The 16,673-nt window shown below is 36.8% G+C and overlaps 1 protein-coding gene across 1 annotated transcript in view; it reads left to right on the forward strand.

Moving 5' to 3' along the window:
* Galnt13 (polypeptide N-acetylgalactosaminyltransferase 13) overlaps positions 1 to 16,673 on the forward strand; it is a 629,326-nt gene that overhangs the window by 247,600 nt on the left and 365,053 nt on the right. The window contains exon 4 of the mRNA XM_032903304.1: positions 13,224 to 13,392. Within this exon, the coding sequence (XP_032759195.1) occupies positions 13,224 to 13,392 (169 nt within the window). The remainder of the gene's footprint in view (positions 1 to 13,223; positions 13,393 to 16,673) is intronic.

Here is a 16,673-nt window from a genome sequence, read left to right on the forward strand (position 1 = left end):
TTCTTCTCAACAGCCTTTATTGCAGGACCACCTCATTGCTGATACAGGGGCCTCGAGTGGCAAAAGCGCTCGCCTTATATATACAACAGGCTGGGGCTATGCTAATTGTCTTTCAGGGATTGGCCGAGCAGGAATCACCCCACTATCACCCCACTATCACCCCTGTTACTTGTCCTCCAGGGATTGGCAGAGCTTGAATCCCTCACTAGCATATTACTGGCCCGGCCAACTGACACCAGGTGCAAAACCCGCCCATGCGCAGTACCGGTGTTCACCACAGGAGAGCGCCCTACAGTTCATCTTCCCTCACTGAATCAGACAAGACAGTCTTCTGTTGTATATATGACAGGAGCCTCAGACTAGCTGCCTGGTTGGTGACTCAGTGTCTGAGGGATCTCAGGGTTTCAAGTTTATTGTGCTGATCCTCCTATGGGTCACTTTTCTCCTCAATTTCTTACATCCTTTCTCTAATTCAAGCACAGGGATCCCTAACTTCTGAAGATTGGTTGGGTGTAAATATCTGCTTCTGTCTCAGTCAGCTAATTGTTGACCTCTTAGAGGGTAGCCATGTTAGGCTCCTGTCCACAGTAATAATGTCAGGCCTTCGAGCTTCCCCTTGGGGTCCCAATTTAGGCCAATCACTGGACCTTCTTTCCCTCAGGCTCTTCTCCATTTTTGTCCCTGCAGTTCTTTTAGACAAGAAAAATTCTGGGTCAGAGTTTTTGACTGTGGAATGGCAACCCCATCCCTTCACTTGATGTCTTGTCTTTCTCCTGGAGGTAAATTCTAAAAGTTCCCTCTCTCTACTGTTGGACATTTCATCTAATGTTCCTCCACGTGAGTCTTGAGATTCTCTCTAGACCTAGGCTAGATCTTCTAGGTCTCTGGTAAATTCTAGAGAATGTACCGTTTCCTGAAGTTGTATATTTCCATTCATTCTGAAATTGGAAATAGATCCACCTGAATACCTAGCTGTACCACTCCTGGGAGTATACCTGAAAGATGCCTCACCATGCTACAAGGGTACGTGCTCCACTAAGTTTATAGTGGACTTATTTGTGATAGACAGACACTGGAAACAACCCAAATTTTCCACAACTGAAGAATGGATAAAGAAAATATAGGTCATTTATCCACTGGAATAGTATTCAGCTATTAAGAATGAGGACATCATAAGATTGCAGGCAAATGGATGACACTAGAAAATATCAACCTAAGTGAGGTATCTCAGACGCAAAAAGGCATGTATGGTATGTACTCACTAATGAGTGGATATAAGCCCCAAGAAAAGCACAGAATACCCAGGACACAACCCACAAAACACAAAGATAATAAGTTAAAGGGCCCAAGTGAGGATGCTTCAATTCCACTTGGTGGTGGGGAGAAAGCAGAAGGCAGAGGGAGAGAGGGGACCGGGTGTATGAGGAAAGCATGAGGGGCAAGGGAAAAGGGGAATGTGATCAGCTACTGGGGGGAGGGCAAGTAGTGAAGCCCTAATTTATTCATTTTAAATGAAGTTTTTGTCAAGTATTTTTTATTTCCTACATGAACTCATAATAAGCCATGAAATATCACTTGAATTAACTTATCTATGACAAATATTAGTCAATATGAGTCAGATCTGATAATTTATTCACCTTCATAATAAAAGGAATGCCTCATTCAGAATATATTTAAATAAATGTATCTACTATATACTAGATGTGACTGATAAATGTAGTGCTTTTTTTGCTGAAAGTAACTTTTTGTTAAGTCAATGAATCTTATATATGGAGAGCTATAAGAGTCACCACTGTTCTGCTGGAAATATACTTATGAAAGAGGCTTTTTATAACATTTGTGATTAAAACTGGTGTTTTCCCTTACAAAGGATTTGTTTCCTTGTGCAGTATTTTATCTAGTCACCCAGAAGTAGAGTTATGAGAAGATTTCCATCTAAATTGAAATTAAATCTGTAACTATGACCATTACATGATTAGGGCATTTGAATGAGGAAGTTTATTCTTAATGCAGAAGGAAATGATTTCATGTTTCATCATTATTTTATTACATTAGTGAACACTTAAGAGTTTGGCCAATTGATTCCAGGAAACATTTGTGATGGTAGCATGTGCCAGGCACTCTCTTATTGTGCCAGTGGTGTGACATTAATGGATGTGTGAAATGCTTTGTAAGGATGATTATAATTGGAAAAATAGAGTTTTATTCCACATTAGATCCTTTCCCTAGAAACAATGCAGGAATGTAATTGCTTATATATGTCCATCTTCTGATTATTTGAATCTATGATTAGTGAATGATTTCCTGTGGATAAATTTCCTGTAAGAAGGAATGCCCATAAAGTTTCATGAATACGACCACTCAAAAGTGAGCTTAACTCACTCATTTATTTAGTTTTGCTAAAGAGAATAAATATTTCCAAAGCACAGAAACCACAAGCAGTACACTTGACAATGCTGTTTTTGATGGGTCAATTTTTAATACCATATTTCGAAAGTATGACATAGGGGATAATGTTTTCCTTTTCGTTTAGTATTTTGTTCATGAATATGTATCACATATTGATGAGTTCTTTCACAGAGTAAAGCTACTACCTTAAGACAACTGTTATTATATTTTACTGTACACTATCTATCGTCAGTCATTATTTATGATAGAATTCTGAATAAAGAAAAACAGATGTCCATAATCAAGTTGCAAGAGCAATAATACTATTAGTATGTGTTGATTAATTTGATATATTGGTAAATTACTTTCCTTATATTTTGTTTGTTCTTTATGGGAATGTAGAGATTAAACCAACTACCTTTCTAACTTAAAGGTAATTTCCATGTTAAATAAAATGACAATGCTCAAAAATGAATATGCTCATAAAATAATTATGCACTCATAATAACCCTAGGGTACTTTCATAATGTTGAATTAAGTGTTAATCATTTTTAATGATTTTCCATAGAATGAGCAGAAGATAAAATGTAGTATACATATTAATTACTTTTTGTAATCTAAACCAGTCTTTCAATGAGAGCATTTCTGTCCACATATAAACCAATGATAGAGCAACTGGAGAGGATATTTAACTGCCTTCTCTCCAAATCTGATGCCTTGGCATGATGACTGTGGTAGCTATTAGGGGAGATGGGAAGGATAAATATTTTATGACAATTCATTTTGACTTTTTCCTTGGCTGTGTGGAATTGTATTTTGTGGTATGTGGTAGTCTTATGTGATAAAGAAGAAAGGAATCAATAGGTAAGAAAACTAACAGTTACTATTTAAAAGTATAGCATGTCAAAAATAAGCCACATAGCAAAATTGCTTAGTCTTTTCCACATCATATTTTTGCTATTTAAAGAAATACCTCTCTTTTTTGCTCCACTTACAAGATGAATTCCTTCAGGTAAAATACAGATAGAGAAGAAAAAAATGCTGAATCCACATTATAATTACTTACAATTGTTTTCTTTTTCCTTTTTCCCTTTGGAAAGGTGAGAAACAATAACAAGAATATATATATATATATTATATATATAATATATGTATATGCATATGATTCTTGAAATATCAAATACATTTATTAGCTTTGATGAAGTAAAACACATTTAATTTTGTAAAGGAGATGCAAATTTTGATTAAAAAATAAGCTGCTATCTTCTCCACCAAGACACTGAGATGTCTAAGTAAAATAACCATGTGTGCCTAGTGGTCTAGGATTAAGGACACTGTTTATGATTATTTTAATTTTCTTGTTTTCAGGCACTGTAACATGATGAAAATATGAACCATATAATGCTAAAAGGAAATCATCCTCTCTCTGAATATGTTACAAATAACAAATATATACTCTAACTTGATGCTCACCACATAATATCATAGTTGAGACCTTGCTTTCCCTACACAAGAAAAATTTAACCTCGTCCATTATTTAACCACAAAAGATTCATATGTACAATGACATTTTTCTTTGTAGAATAATAGATTTTTGTCACAGTTAGAGGGAATGCAGAGGTTCAGAGTATATCTCTTCAAAATATACCACTTTGGCATATTGATTATTTTGATCTGTAGACTCTTAATAAACAACACTTAGAAGAGGCTCTCTCTGACCTCTAATGCTAAATTTTACATAATAAAAGAGGCCATAAAATGGCGTGTCAGAAATGGGCTCTCCTCACTGTACTAAGAAGAAAAGTCTCTATTAACAAGAAAACCATAGTCAATACTAGTTCAAAGGTTTAAGTTTGCTGAGATTCTGTTTGTTTTCTAGCCACTGGTCTATGATTTACTTCATTTTTTATTTTATTTTTTATTGGCTATATTAATTTACATTTAAATGTTATCCCTTTTATTAGTTTCCCCTTCACAAACCTTCTATCCCAACCCCTCCCCCTGCTTCTATGAGGGTGCTACCCCAACCACCCAACCACTCCTACATCACCACCCTGGTATTCTCCTATACTGTGGCATCAAGGTCCTCTCCTACTGATTACCAACAAGGGTATCCTCTGCTACATATGTGGCTGGAGTCATGGATTGTTTCATGTGTACTTTTGGATTGGTGGTTTAGGCCCTGGAAACTCTTGGTGGGGTGGAGGGTTTTAGGTTGATATTGTTGTTCTTCCTATGTGATTGCAAACCCTGTTAGTTCCTTCAGTCCTTTCTCTAACTCTTCCATTGGGGACCTCACTCTCAGTCCAATGGTTGCCTGTGAGCATATGCAATTGTATTTGTCAGTCTCTGGCAGAGCTTCTCAGGAGACAGCTATATCAGTCTCTTGTCAGCATGCCCTTCTTCACATGGACAATAGTGTCTGGGTTTGGTGACTGTATATGGGATGGATCCTCAGGTGAGGCAGCCTCTGGATGGCCTTTCCTTTAGTGTCTGCTCCACAAATTGTCCCCATATTTTCTTTACACAGGATCAATTTTGTATTAAAGATTTGAAGATGAGTGTGTGTCCCCATCCTCAACCCGGGGGCCTTGCCTGACCTCTGAATATGGTCTCTACAGGGTCTACTTCCCCTTGTTGGACATTTTAGCTAATCTCAACCCTGTTGGATCCTAAGAGCCTCTTGCTTTCCTGGCATCTGTGACTTTCTGGTGACTACCACCAGTTTCACATCCCCCATTGCTACACACCTCTGTTCAATTTCCTGACCCTAGGTATATCATCTCATCTCTTCCCATAATATTGATTTCCTTATCCATGCTGCTTTGTCCTGCTATATAACCATACCACCCATAGAAAGTTGTACAAACCTGTCTCTATCTTCATATTTTAGTGTAGTCATATAAAGAAACATGTGCTTTCTCTTGTTAAACTGTCATGTGTATGTTAAATTCTTTGCCTGTATGCATTACCTGAGAGGATAAAAGTTTTTTCTCCCCTACAAACCATATTCTATTAAAATATTAATCCACTTATAAGTGAGTGCATACCATGTGTGTTCTTTTGTAACTGGGTTACATCACTCAAGATGATATTTTCTAGTTCATTCCATTTGCCTAAGAATTTCATGAAGTCATTGTTTTTAATAACTGAATGGTACTCCACTGTGTAGATGTACCACATTTTCTGTATTCATTCCTCTGTTGAAAAATATCTGTGTTCTTTCCAGCTTCTGGCTATTATAAATAAGGCTGCTATGACCATAGTGGAACATGCAGGAATGTTATAACTAGATCCTCAGGTAGTACTATGTCCAATTTTCTGAGGGACCACCAGAAGTGGCTATTAGCCCAAAATCTAGGAATTCCCAAGATACAATTCACAGACCATATGAAGCGCAAAAGAGGGAAGACCAAAGTGGATGTGTCAGTCCTTCTTAGAAGGGGGAACAAAATACTCACAGGAGGTAGAGGGTGGGAGAGATTGGTAGAAAGAAAGGAGAGGGAGGGGGAGAAATGGCAGCATGATCAGGTACTGGAGGAGACAGGGATGATACACAGAGGGCCATAAATTTGAACAGAGGTGTGTAGAAATGGGGGGTGGGGAACTGGGAGTAGCCACCAGCAAGTCCCAGATGCCAAGAAAGCAGAAGGCTCCCAGGATCCAACAGGGTTGAGATTAGGCGAAATGCCCAACAAAGGGGAGGGAGAACCTGAAGGGAACATATCCAGAGGTTAGGCTAGGTCCCTGGTTTGGGGATGGGGATACACGTGGATCTCCAAATTTTTAACACAGAATTGCTCCTATGTAAAGGAAATACGGAGACAAAGTGTGGACAAAGGTAAGGCCATCCAGTGACCACCCCACCCAGGGATCCATTCCATATAGAAACACCAAACCCAGACATTATTGTGGATGTCAAAAAGTGCTTGCTGACAGGAGTCTCATATAGCTGACATCTCCTGAGAGGCTCTCACAGAGCCTGACAAATACAGATATGGATGCTCACAGCCAACAGTTGGACTGAGCATGGGAATATCAATGGAGGAGTTAGAGAAAGGACTGAAGGAGCTAAAGGAGTTTGCAATCCTGTAGTAAGAACAGCAATATCAACTTATCAGACCTGCCATCCCCCAAGCATTCCCAGGGACTGAACCACCAACCAGGGTATACATGAAATAATTCATGGCTCCATCCACATATGTAGCAGAGGATGGCCTTTTCGGGAATCAATAAGAGGAGAGACCCTTGGTCCTGTAAATGCTTGATATCTCAGTGTAGGGAAATGCCAGGGTTATGGGGTGGGAGTGGGTGGTTAGGGGAGAACCCTCATAGAAGTAGGGGCAGGGGGGATGGGATAGGAGGTTTCCAGAGGGGAATTAGGAAAAGGGATAACATTTGAAATTTAAATAAATAAAATATCGAATTAAAACGTGTTATTCCAGAATTGCTTTATCAACTTAAAGAACATGCTAACATTTTGTTTTGCAAAATTTTTATGGTATATTGTTTCAAATTGTTATACTTTTTAATCAGAAAATATCCGTTTATGTTTGGTATCAATGTTACAGCAAAAAGTTAGACTATTTGTGAAGTTCATACTTGGATTATGTTACTTCAAACTCCAATGAAAACTTAAAAAGTCATTTAACATTTCCTTTGAAATAAAAATATTTTTCTATTTTAGATAGTCATTTATCTCTGTCTCGATCCTTTTTATTTCATTAGTGAATTATTCAATTTCCATTGAGCTTGTAAGCTTTCTCTTGCTTCTGTTATTGAAATTATGCTTTATGGGGCAGGAGATTAGTGGTTAAGAGAACTGTCTGATCTTAACCATGATTCATCCTAGCACTCACATAGTAGCTTACAACAGTTTGCAACTCCAGGTCTTCAACTATATATTTTTATTTATTTATAATATGTATAATATATCCCAAGAAAATCATAATATATAATATATTATATAATTATTATGTGTGTATTTTATATGACATATAAGATATATATATATATATGTGTGTGTGTGTGTGTGTGTGTGTGTGTGTGTGTTAAACAACGACTACAATAAACAAAAGAACAATTACAATAATGACACATGGATCCTTGTGGTCTAGAGTCAAAGATGTGGTCAAGTCTCCCAATAGCTCCTGGTTCAAGGTATCCAATACTAGGCCACAGGTGAGGACCTGTACCAGCGATGTTGAACTTGGTGCCTGAATGAGAGAGGACACCATCAGAGTGGTCTCCACCTCTGCCTTAACCCTACCAGCTGCCATGGAAAAGCCCAACTGTGAAATCCAAGCCCAATACCTGATCCTTGTTACAGATATGGGACATGCTAATATGTGTGGTATGTTTTGTTACCCCAGATTCTGTTAATAGCTAAGGTCCATGGTTTATGCTGATGGTGGAGGCCATGTCTATGTATTTGAAACCTACTTCTGCTGGAGGTTAGGTGGATTGCTGTGGTCTGTACTTCCTCTAGAGGTTTTGTTGATGTCGTGGTTGGGGGGTCCTGTTGATGTGGGTGGCCTATGTGCAGCCTCAGACCATATTGACCCATGAAGTCTATCCTGATTTCTGAGAACCAAGGTGATGTCTGTGGTCCTGCTGAATCCAGGGCCTTTGGCCCCATGTTACCTACCACTGGTGGACATGTGGATGTTCCCTCAGGAGGTTCTGTTGATTTCCGTGGTCCATGTTACCACTGAAGACCCTGTCTTTGGTTTGTGCTGCTCCCTGTAGATACATTCCTGGAGGCCTTGTTAACGGCTTTCACTACAATGGAGTGTCATGATGGTGTTTAGGGTCAGTGCTGTAGCCTAGGGCCATGTTGATATCCGTAATTTGCACTGACATCAGAGACCATGCTGAGGTTGTAGATCTATGCTGACACCAGAAACCATATGAAAGTCCATGATCTATGCTGCTCCTGACTGTAAATGGCATGAGAAGTTGTTTTGCAATCTTATTAGATGACTGCAGACTCACAGTTCAGGAGAGAGACAGGTTTTTGCAACAACCTCTCTTGCTTACCCTGCTTCACCCATATCCCAAAAGAAAGAAACAGTAATTCATGGAAGAGAAGGCTTAAAAAATGTGAGTAGAGACTGAAGGAAAGGCCATCCAGAGACTGACCTGAGAGGTCTCTGCCAGCGCATAGCAAATACAGAGGCGGATGTTTGCAGACAACATTGGACTGAGGACATGGTCCCCAATAGAAGAGTTAGAAAAAGGACTAAAGGATCTGAAGGTGCTTGCAACCTCATAGAAAAACAACAATGCCAACCAAGCAGAACCCCCATAGCTCACAGGGACTAAACCACCAACCAAAGAGTACACATGGAGTGACCAATGCCTCTAGCAGTATATGTAGCAGAGGATATCCTTGTGGAGCATCAATGTGAGGAGAAGGAGTCCTATGAATGCTTGATACCCCAGTGTAGGAGAATGTGAGGGCAGGGAGACAGGAGGGAGTGGGTGGGTAGGTGGTGGAGCACCCTCATAGAAGCAGGGGTTCAGAAGATGGGATAGGATTCCAGAGGGAAAATTGGGAAAGATTTGAAATGTGATTAGAGAAAATATTCACTAAAAGAATAGAAAAAAATAAAATTTAAAAATGTCCTCTAACAGACAACCCCCCCAAATGTGAAAAGGATCCTGATGTGTAGCTCTTCACAGTTGAAGGCTTCTGAGAGATTTGAGGTAGGGAACAACTCTGTTCCATAGGGAACATATGTCTACAGGGATTTTTTTTTTACCATGGTCCAGTGAGTATATGGGCAACACAAATTGGAGACTTGCTTTGTGGTAACCTATATTGTCAATGTTAGAGAAAGTTAACTGAGGTGCTGAGGTGGAGGTACATGTTTATGGGTGGCATATTCTGTTCCAAATGATTGTTAAGTTTATTTGGTTCACAGCATATAGCATAGTCCCAGCATTCATCAGTTTAGATTTCATTCTATTGACCAGTCATTAGTGTGATTGGAGTATTGGAGTCTCCACTGTCCATGTGTGAGAGTCAGTAATTGATTTAAGCTATAATGATGTTTCTTTTGTGAACTTTAGTGTGCGTACATTTGGAACATATTTGGCAATAATTGTAATGCTCTCTTGGAGAATATTTCCTTGGATGAGTATTATTTGTTCTGATTAGCTTTGGTTTTAAGTCTATATTGTCTGATGTTAAAATATCTGTGTTTGCTTGATTCTTCACCCATTCACTTGGAGTATCTTTTTCATTCTTTACTCTAAGTTAATGTCTATCCTTGATGTTGAAGTGTGTTTCTTGAATGTGGCAGAAAAATGGGTTCTTTTTTTCCTTCCATACTGTTAGACTATATGATTTTTTAATCATTTTTTATTCATTTGCATTTCAAATTATTTTCTTCTTCCAGATTTCCCCTCTACAAACTCCCCAAATCCAATTCCCCATCCCCTTTGCCTCCATTAGGGTGCTCCTCCACCCACTCACCCACTCCTGCCTCACCAAACTATCACCCCACTATAATGGGGCATCAAGACTCCATAGGACCGGGGCTGGGGATTTAGCTCAGTGGTAGAGCGCTTCCCTAGGAAGCGCAAGGCCCTGGGTTCGGTCCCCAGCTCCGAAAAAAAAGAACCAAAAAAAAAAAAAAGACTCCATAGGACCAAGGACTTTCCCTCTGATTGATCCCAGATAAGACTGTCCTCTGCTACATATATAGCCAGCCATGGATCCCCACATGTCAACACTATTGCTGATGCCAAGAAGCACTTGCTGACAGGAGCCTGGTATTGTTGTCCCCTGAGAATTTCTGTCAGCACCCAACTAATACGGATGCAGATATTTAGAGCCAACAGTCAAACTGAGCCTGGGGATCCCAGTGGATGAGTTGAAAGAACTGAAGGAGGCAAAGGGGATAGTCTATATGTTTTAATTGTGAAAATTACTGTATTGTGGGGGGGTGTGAGAGGCCTCTTTTGACTTGCTGCTCAAAGATTATTTATTCCTTCTGTTTTGTTGGATGTGGTTAACCTCTGTATGATTACGTATTCCCTCTAGTACTTTCTGTGTGGCTGGATTAGTAGATATTGCTTAAATTTGGTTTATCCTAGAATATTTTCCATGTATGGTGATTGGAAGTGTTGCTGGTTATAGCAGTTGTGTAGTCTTGACTGGTGTCTGTGGTCTGTTAGAGTCTGGAGAATACCCATCCAGGTCCTACTGACTTTCTGGGTCATCAATGAGAAGTCAGGTGTCAGGCTAAGGGTCAGTTTTCATATATTACTTGGTTATTCCCCCTTTCAGCTTTTAATATTCTTTCATTGTTCTTATCATTAATGTTTTGATTATTATATACTAAGAGGTCTTTCTCTTTCAGTCAAATCTATTTGGTGTCTGTACACTTTATACCTTCATAAGCATCTCCTTTAAATTAGGGAAGTTTCTTTCTGTGACTTTTTAAAAAGATATTTTCTCTGCCTCCAACTTGGGTTTTTTCTCATTCCTCTATTCCTATTATTCTTATATTATAGAATTGATCTTTCTATAGTGTCCCAGATTTCCTGGATGTTTTATGGCAGGACATTTTCAGATATAACTTTTTTCTTTTTTTCCTATATATTTGTTTCTTCTGTTGTGACTTCAATGTCTGCAATTCTTTTTTCTACCTTTTGTATTCTGGTGGTGTGATTTGCCTCTGAGATGCATGTTTGTGTTCCTAAAATTTTCATTTTCAGATTTCCCAAATTGGGGTTTTTTTTTATTGATTCTATTTCTACTTTCAAATCATGAACTATTTTATTCATTCCATTGCAATGGTTGTATTTTCATAGAATTCCCTTTAAGAGAGTTACTACTTTCCTTTTAAGGACATCTATTATAATACAAAGACTATTTTAAGGACTTTGTCTTCTGCTGCTTCTGTGCTTTCATTCTGAGAGCCTATACTATAATAGGTTTGCTTTGTGCTTATAGGACATGTGTCCTGACTGTTGTAGATTGCGAGCATCTAGGCTTTGTATTTGGGGAGACTGTGATTCTAGATGCTGATATTTGGTTTGTCTTTCTTGGGTTCTTTGTTTCTTTTATCTCTTGACCTAAGAGAAGAGTTTGTGGTGGTTGTGTGTTTTCTAGTGGATTTTGGATGTTGTGGCCATGAGGAGTGCTGGATAAAATTAAGTTCTAGGTTTTAAGGGCTGACACTTAGGAATGTGCTTGGCCTAGGAGTGGGTAAGGGGTCCACAGGTGGGAAGTAAGCGAGCTGTTCCACCAGGTTTGGCTTAGTCCTAGAGAAAAAGACTATAGAACGAGGAAGGGCCACAACATGTAATCTCTTAAGATCCTATGACATTGGGTGATTGGATTTAGAGGGAAGGAGGGAGATAGAAGATCTGAAATTTTCCTACTCTGGTCTACTTGCTTTTCTGGCAGGTTGAATGGTATAATCACAGAGAATGAGGGTGATAACAATGTAAGTGGGGAGAAAGGTTGGTAAGGGAGATAGGCCTGGCTCACTAGATATGGTAATGAAGAATGGGGGAGCAGAGTTGGTCTTCAGTAGAATTAAAATGAGACTTGAGAATTAGATTTACAGGAAGTAATGGTGGAATATGGTGGGCAGGTGACATGATTTCCTGGTTAGAGTAGCCTGTGGGTTCCCAGAGAATACCTGTTGGAGTGGATATCTTGTATTAAAAATGAGTGGTGGGGGGGGGATTTAGCTCAGGGTAGAGTGCTTGCCTAGCAAGCAAAGGTCCTGGGTTCGGTCCCCAGCCCGAAAAAAAAAAAAAAGAAAAAAAAAAATGAGTGGTGGGAAAGCATTTTGGATAGAAATGTCTGAGTGATCCACTAGAAAAGGGAGGTTGAGGGTAGGAAGCTGCAACAAGTCATCTGCTACAAAGCAGGGGTTTGGAGGAGAGAAGCAGGAGATGATGATCTTCAGTTAGGCTTCCTGTTTTCCTGGTCAGAGTCTAATTTATTTTAGTATAATGATATCAATGGTGAGCAGAATCTTTAAGGTAAGTTAACATCATCTTAAATCTAGCTTTATTGTTGTTTAAACATACCTACATATCATTTATATCTGTCTATCCCTGTCTATCTATCTACCTATCTCTCTCATCCATCTACAATCAATCTATCCATCCATTATCTATCTATCTATCTATCTATCTATCTATCTATCTATCTATCTATCTATCTATCTATCATCTATATATCTAGGTATGTATTTTAGAATAGTAAAAGTTTTAGTATACTGATTAACTGGAATAAATGTCAAGAGAATTGTGTGCATCTCAAATCCTTAGTTCTACTAATGAACTGTCAACCTGTGATATTTTTGTAGAGTTTCCAAGTGTGAAACATCAAGTTATCTTGACACTTGAAATTATATTTCACTTTTGTGAAACTCCTTTTAAGCCATTTAAAAGTGCTTTGGCAGAGAATTATCAATCTCCCTAGCTATTATAAATACCTAATTATAAAGTTATATGAAACATCAACTTTTAATTGGATTTGGAGATAATATAATCTTGGAATATCTTTAAAAGGCATTTTGGCTTTCTTATTCCTCAAGTTCACCTATCTCTGTTACATATGTTGCAAACATGATAAAAATGTTCAAGTGTCAGTTCATTATGTTGCTTCATTTTTAAATATTAGTAACATATTAGATAATATTTACTATGTTCATACAGAATTCCTTGTGTAACACACAGTTTGTAAAAAGATAGTTTAGAATATTATATTATTGAATATTAATACACAATAGAATTTTATTTAATATCTGAGCTTACTCTGTTCATTATATATCTATATATTTATACCTCTATTTTTCTTACAGCTGTCATTTCAAGAAACCAAGAAGGTCCAGGAGAAATGGGAAAGGCTGTGCTCATTCCAAAAGATGATCAAGAGAAAATGAAAGAGTTGTTTAAAATCAATCAGTTTAACCTCATGGCCAGTGACTTGATTGCTCTTAACCGAAGTCTGCCAGATGTGAGATTAGAAGGGTAAGTTTACCTGTGCAGTGAAACTTGTGTGTTATTGAACTCCATATTTCACAGTTTCTCTTCTAACTATATGAATCTTATATCAAACTGGTTCTAGCATCTTATGAAATGAAATAACTGACTTTAGTTATGCATGCTGATAAATATGAATTATTTTCCTTTCAGATAATCTAAATACATACTTGAAAAGGCATTGAAGATTCCAAAGTCCTAATTGGTTTTATCCATAAGGTCGTCTTTGTTTTATTCTCTTTCTGAATACCAAACATGATATTTCATGAATTATTTCTATATAAATCTTTTTAGAATACATCACAAACTTCATTTGGAAAAAAATTACATACCAGAATGAAATTAGCCAATTTATTGCATACTTATTTGACCCTTTAAAATTATTAATACTGGGCACAGTTATAACTGGTGGTAAATCTCTTATCTAGAATTATTGAGTCCCTGCATCCAATTCCTTTTACTGTATAAAATATTTATTATGTCTTTAGAAATTCATACTGTTATTTTAAATGCTTATTCAGTAATCAACAATAGAAGTTATATTCCCTTAGAAGTAATACTTTGTAAAAATTAATTTGGAAATTTCATCATGTTTGTAAATGACTGTAAGATGCTTTAATAGGTAAACATACTTAAATACATGTAGTAAAAATCAGAATATTTAGTGCTGGTTTTATTACCTTACAGTCTTTGTAAAAACACTCTCAACATTTACAAAATATATATTCATAGATTTTAGAAAGCTGTCACATTTCCAAATTCATAGCAGTTCATGATTCCTTGTAAATAGAACGGGATTCTTTTTTATTTAATTGTATTTATTTTTTGCTCCTCAGTCATATTCTTTATGTAATGACATTATTAATGGAAGTGATGTTTTTTAACTAAAAATTGGCTGTTTAATTGATAGGTGATGATAATGACACTATATTTACTATTTGTGTATTCTTTTCTTTTCTTAAAATAGTCTGAATAAAACCTAAGCCTTACTAAGATTTTAGGATTGATGATTAACACTAGATTCATTTTGTGAATAAGTGAGTGGCTCCTCATATCATACTACATGGTCTGGAATGTGTCTTTAAACAAACTCATCACTTTGCCATAGCAATATATCCTATAATACTATCATTTGGAAGGATAAACCTGAAGGATCTCAGGTTTGACAAGAGTGTAGATCAAGCCATAAAATCCCAGGCATATTTGGATATAGAGGCATATAGTGTGTCCATAATGCTCTGGAGCAGGAAGAAAGTCACACATAATTATGGGATATTCATGCTTTTGTTGCTCAGAAAATCGATATTGAGTATTAGATGCATTGATTATAAATTTCAAATTTATAGACTATATTTCTAAGTGTATTCATTTGTTTATAAGTATTTAGATGTTTGCATTTCAAGGCTCTATGTGAATCAGTTTCAAAATGATTTTGTGCATCTTCCATGCCATCTATTATTGTGTCACAGTATTGCATGTATTTCTTAGTTTTAGAAGCCGTAGTGTGAAAATGTATAAATGTTAGACATTTGCTTATGTTTTTAAAATTGTTACTTCTGGCTGTCATAAAATGAACTGAATTTTGTAACAGATCTATACTTGTAAGAGGAGAAGAGAAATATGTTTGTTGGTGAAAAGGAAAGGCAACAAAACCAAACAAAAACAGCAGCAAATTCTACATTTAAGATGTTTTTGAGCTATGAATATTTGATAAAGTCTAAAGTGTGGAAAATGGAACAAGCATAAATGGAAAGGTTAAATGATTTATCAGAAAGGCATATAAAGTACCATATTTACATGGTTATTATTACGTGAAAACCTGAGAGTTGAGAAATATCCTATGAGATGATATTAGTGAAGTATATAAATTTTAGTTGTGATATTTACTTACCTCACAGTTTGTGTTATTAGTAATGGACATAAGATGTCTTCAGAAGACTCTAGATAAACCATTGTGTGTGAAAATACTCAGAGATGGACACATGTGTTCCTGAATGACTCCATCGACCACTATTAGGGAATAATTAAATATGAATTCTTACCACAAGTCAAGGTTCCAAACTTGTATCTAAAATTCATGAAATGACTGTGTTCATTTTATCTAGAAAATTGTTTTAGTTTCCATCAGTCAAAGGTCAATTTTTGTATGATTGTATCATATTCAAAAACTAGGAATTACTTCAGCTATAAAATTCCTTTTTGGTATGCTTATCTCTTATTTTTATTTCTTCAAAAATAAAGAATGGAAGTAGAAAAAGCATGTATAAAAGACAGATTTTCATACTAGTAACAAATTAATAAATAGTCACAAGAATAATAAATTATTACTCATGTATATTCAGAAAATTTATATACTGATATATTTGACTGAAATATTCACTTTCACTTGTGTTTGTGAAGAATTTGAGGTACTACTTAGAAATAAATCACCTAGTAAATTTCTTCATGTATCTATTATGTTACAATAAACTGTTTATAATAAATTTTTAAAGTTATTTAAAATAATCCTAATAATGTTCAAATTGAATGCCAATCTAAAACGTATTTACAGATGGAGATTGTGGAGATGTCTCATTAAATGAAGTGCTTGGCTTTAAGGACAAGGGCTAAAATTCTATCCCAAGGACCTATCTGAAAGGCTAGAAATGGCTTGTTCAATCCTAATTCTGGGTAAGAAAGATAGGCAAATCCCCAAAGGTAGATAGAGACATGTGCATTCATGGGACTCTGTAAAGACTCACTAGCTTAGCCTAATTATAGAGACTCAAGTTCCAGTGGGAGACCCCTTCTCAAAAGCTAAATGGGAAGATGCAAAGAAATGTTGTCTGAGATGGACATCTGCCTCCAGACAGGTAGACACACACACACACACACACACATACACACATACACACACACACACACACACGAGAGAGAGAGAGAGAGAGAGAGAGAGAGAGAGAGAGAGATCCTAATTTCATCCTAGAATGTTGAAAATGGTTAAACTGATTTTAATGTATATTGCTTATATTTCATAAGTCTAGTAAATAAACACTTTTGTATCTAAAGAGTAAATGAATAGATGTCATTTTGTTCATTTTTAATCCATTTTTCTGTTATATTTGGATAAGTAGGGTGGATAAAGAAAGCTCTTTAGTGATGCTGAGTGCACGGTTTTGATCGGCTGCTCTCTGTAACTTCAACAAATGAAAGAAATGAGCAAGAGTAGTCACTAGAGAACGGAAGCCTCTTTTATAAAGAGCTTGTTTGAACAAGTTGCACATACTTTG

Source organism: Rattus rattus, chromosome 5 (genome assembly GCF_011064425.1).
Source record: "Rattus rattus isolate New Zealand chromosome 5, Rrattus_CSIRO_v1, whole genome shotgun sequence".
Taxonomy (NCBI): Eukaryota; Metazoa; Chordata; class Mammalia; order Rodentia; family Muridae; genus Rattus; species Rattus rattus.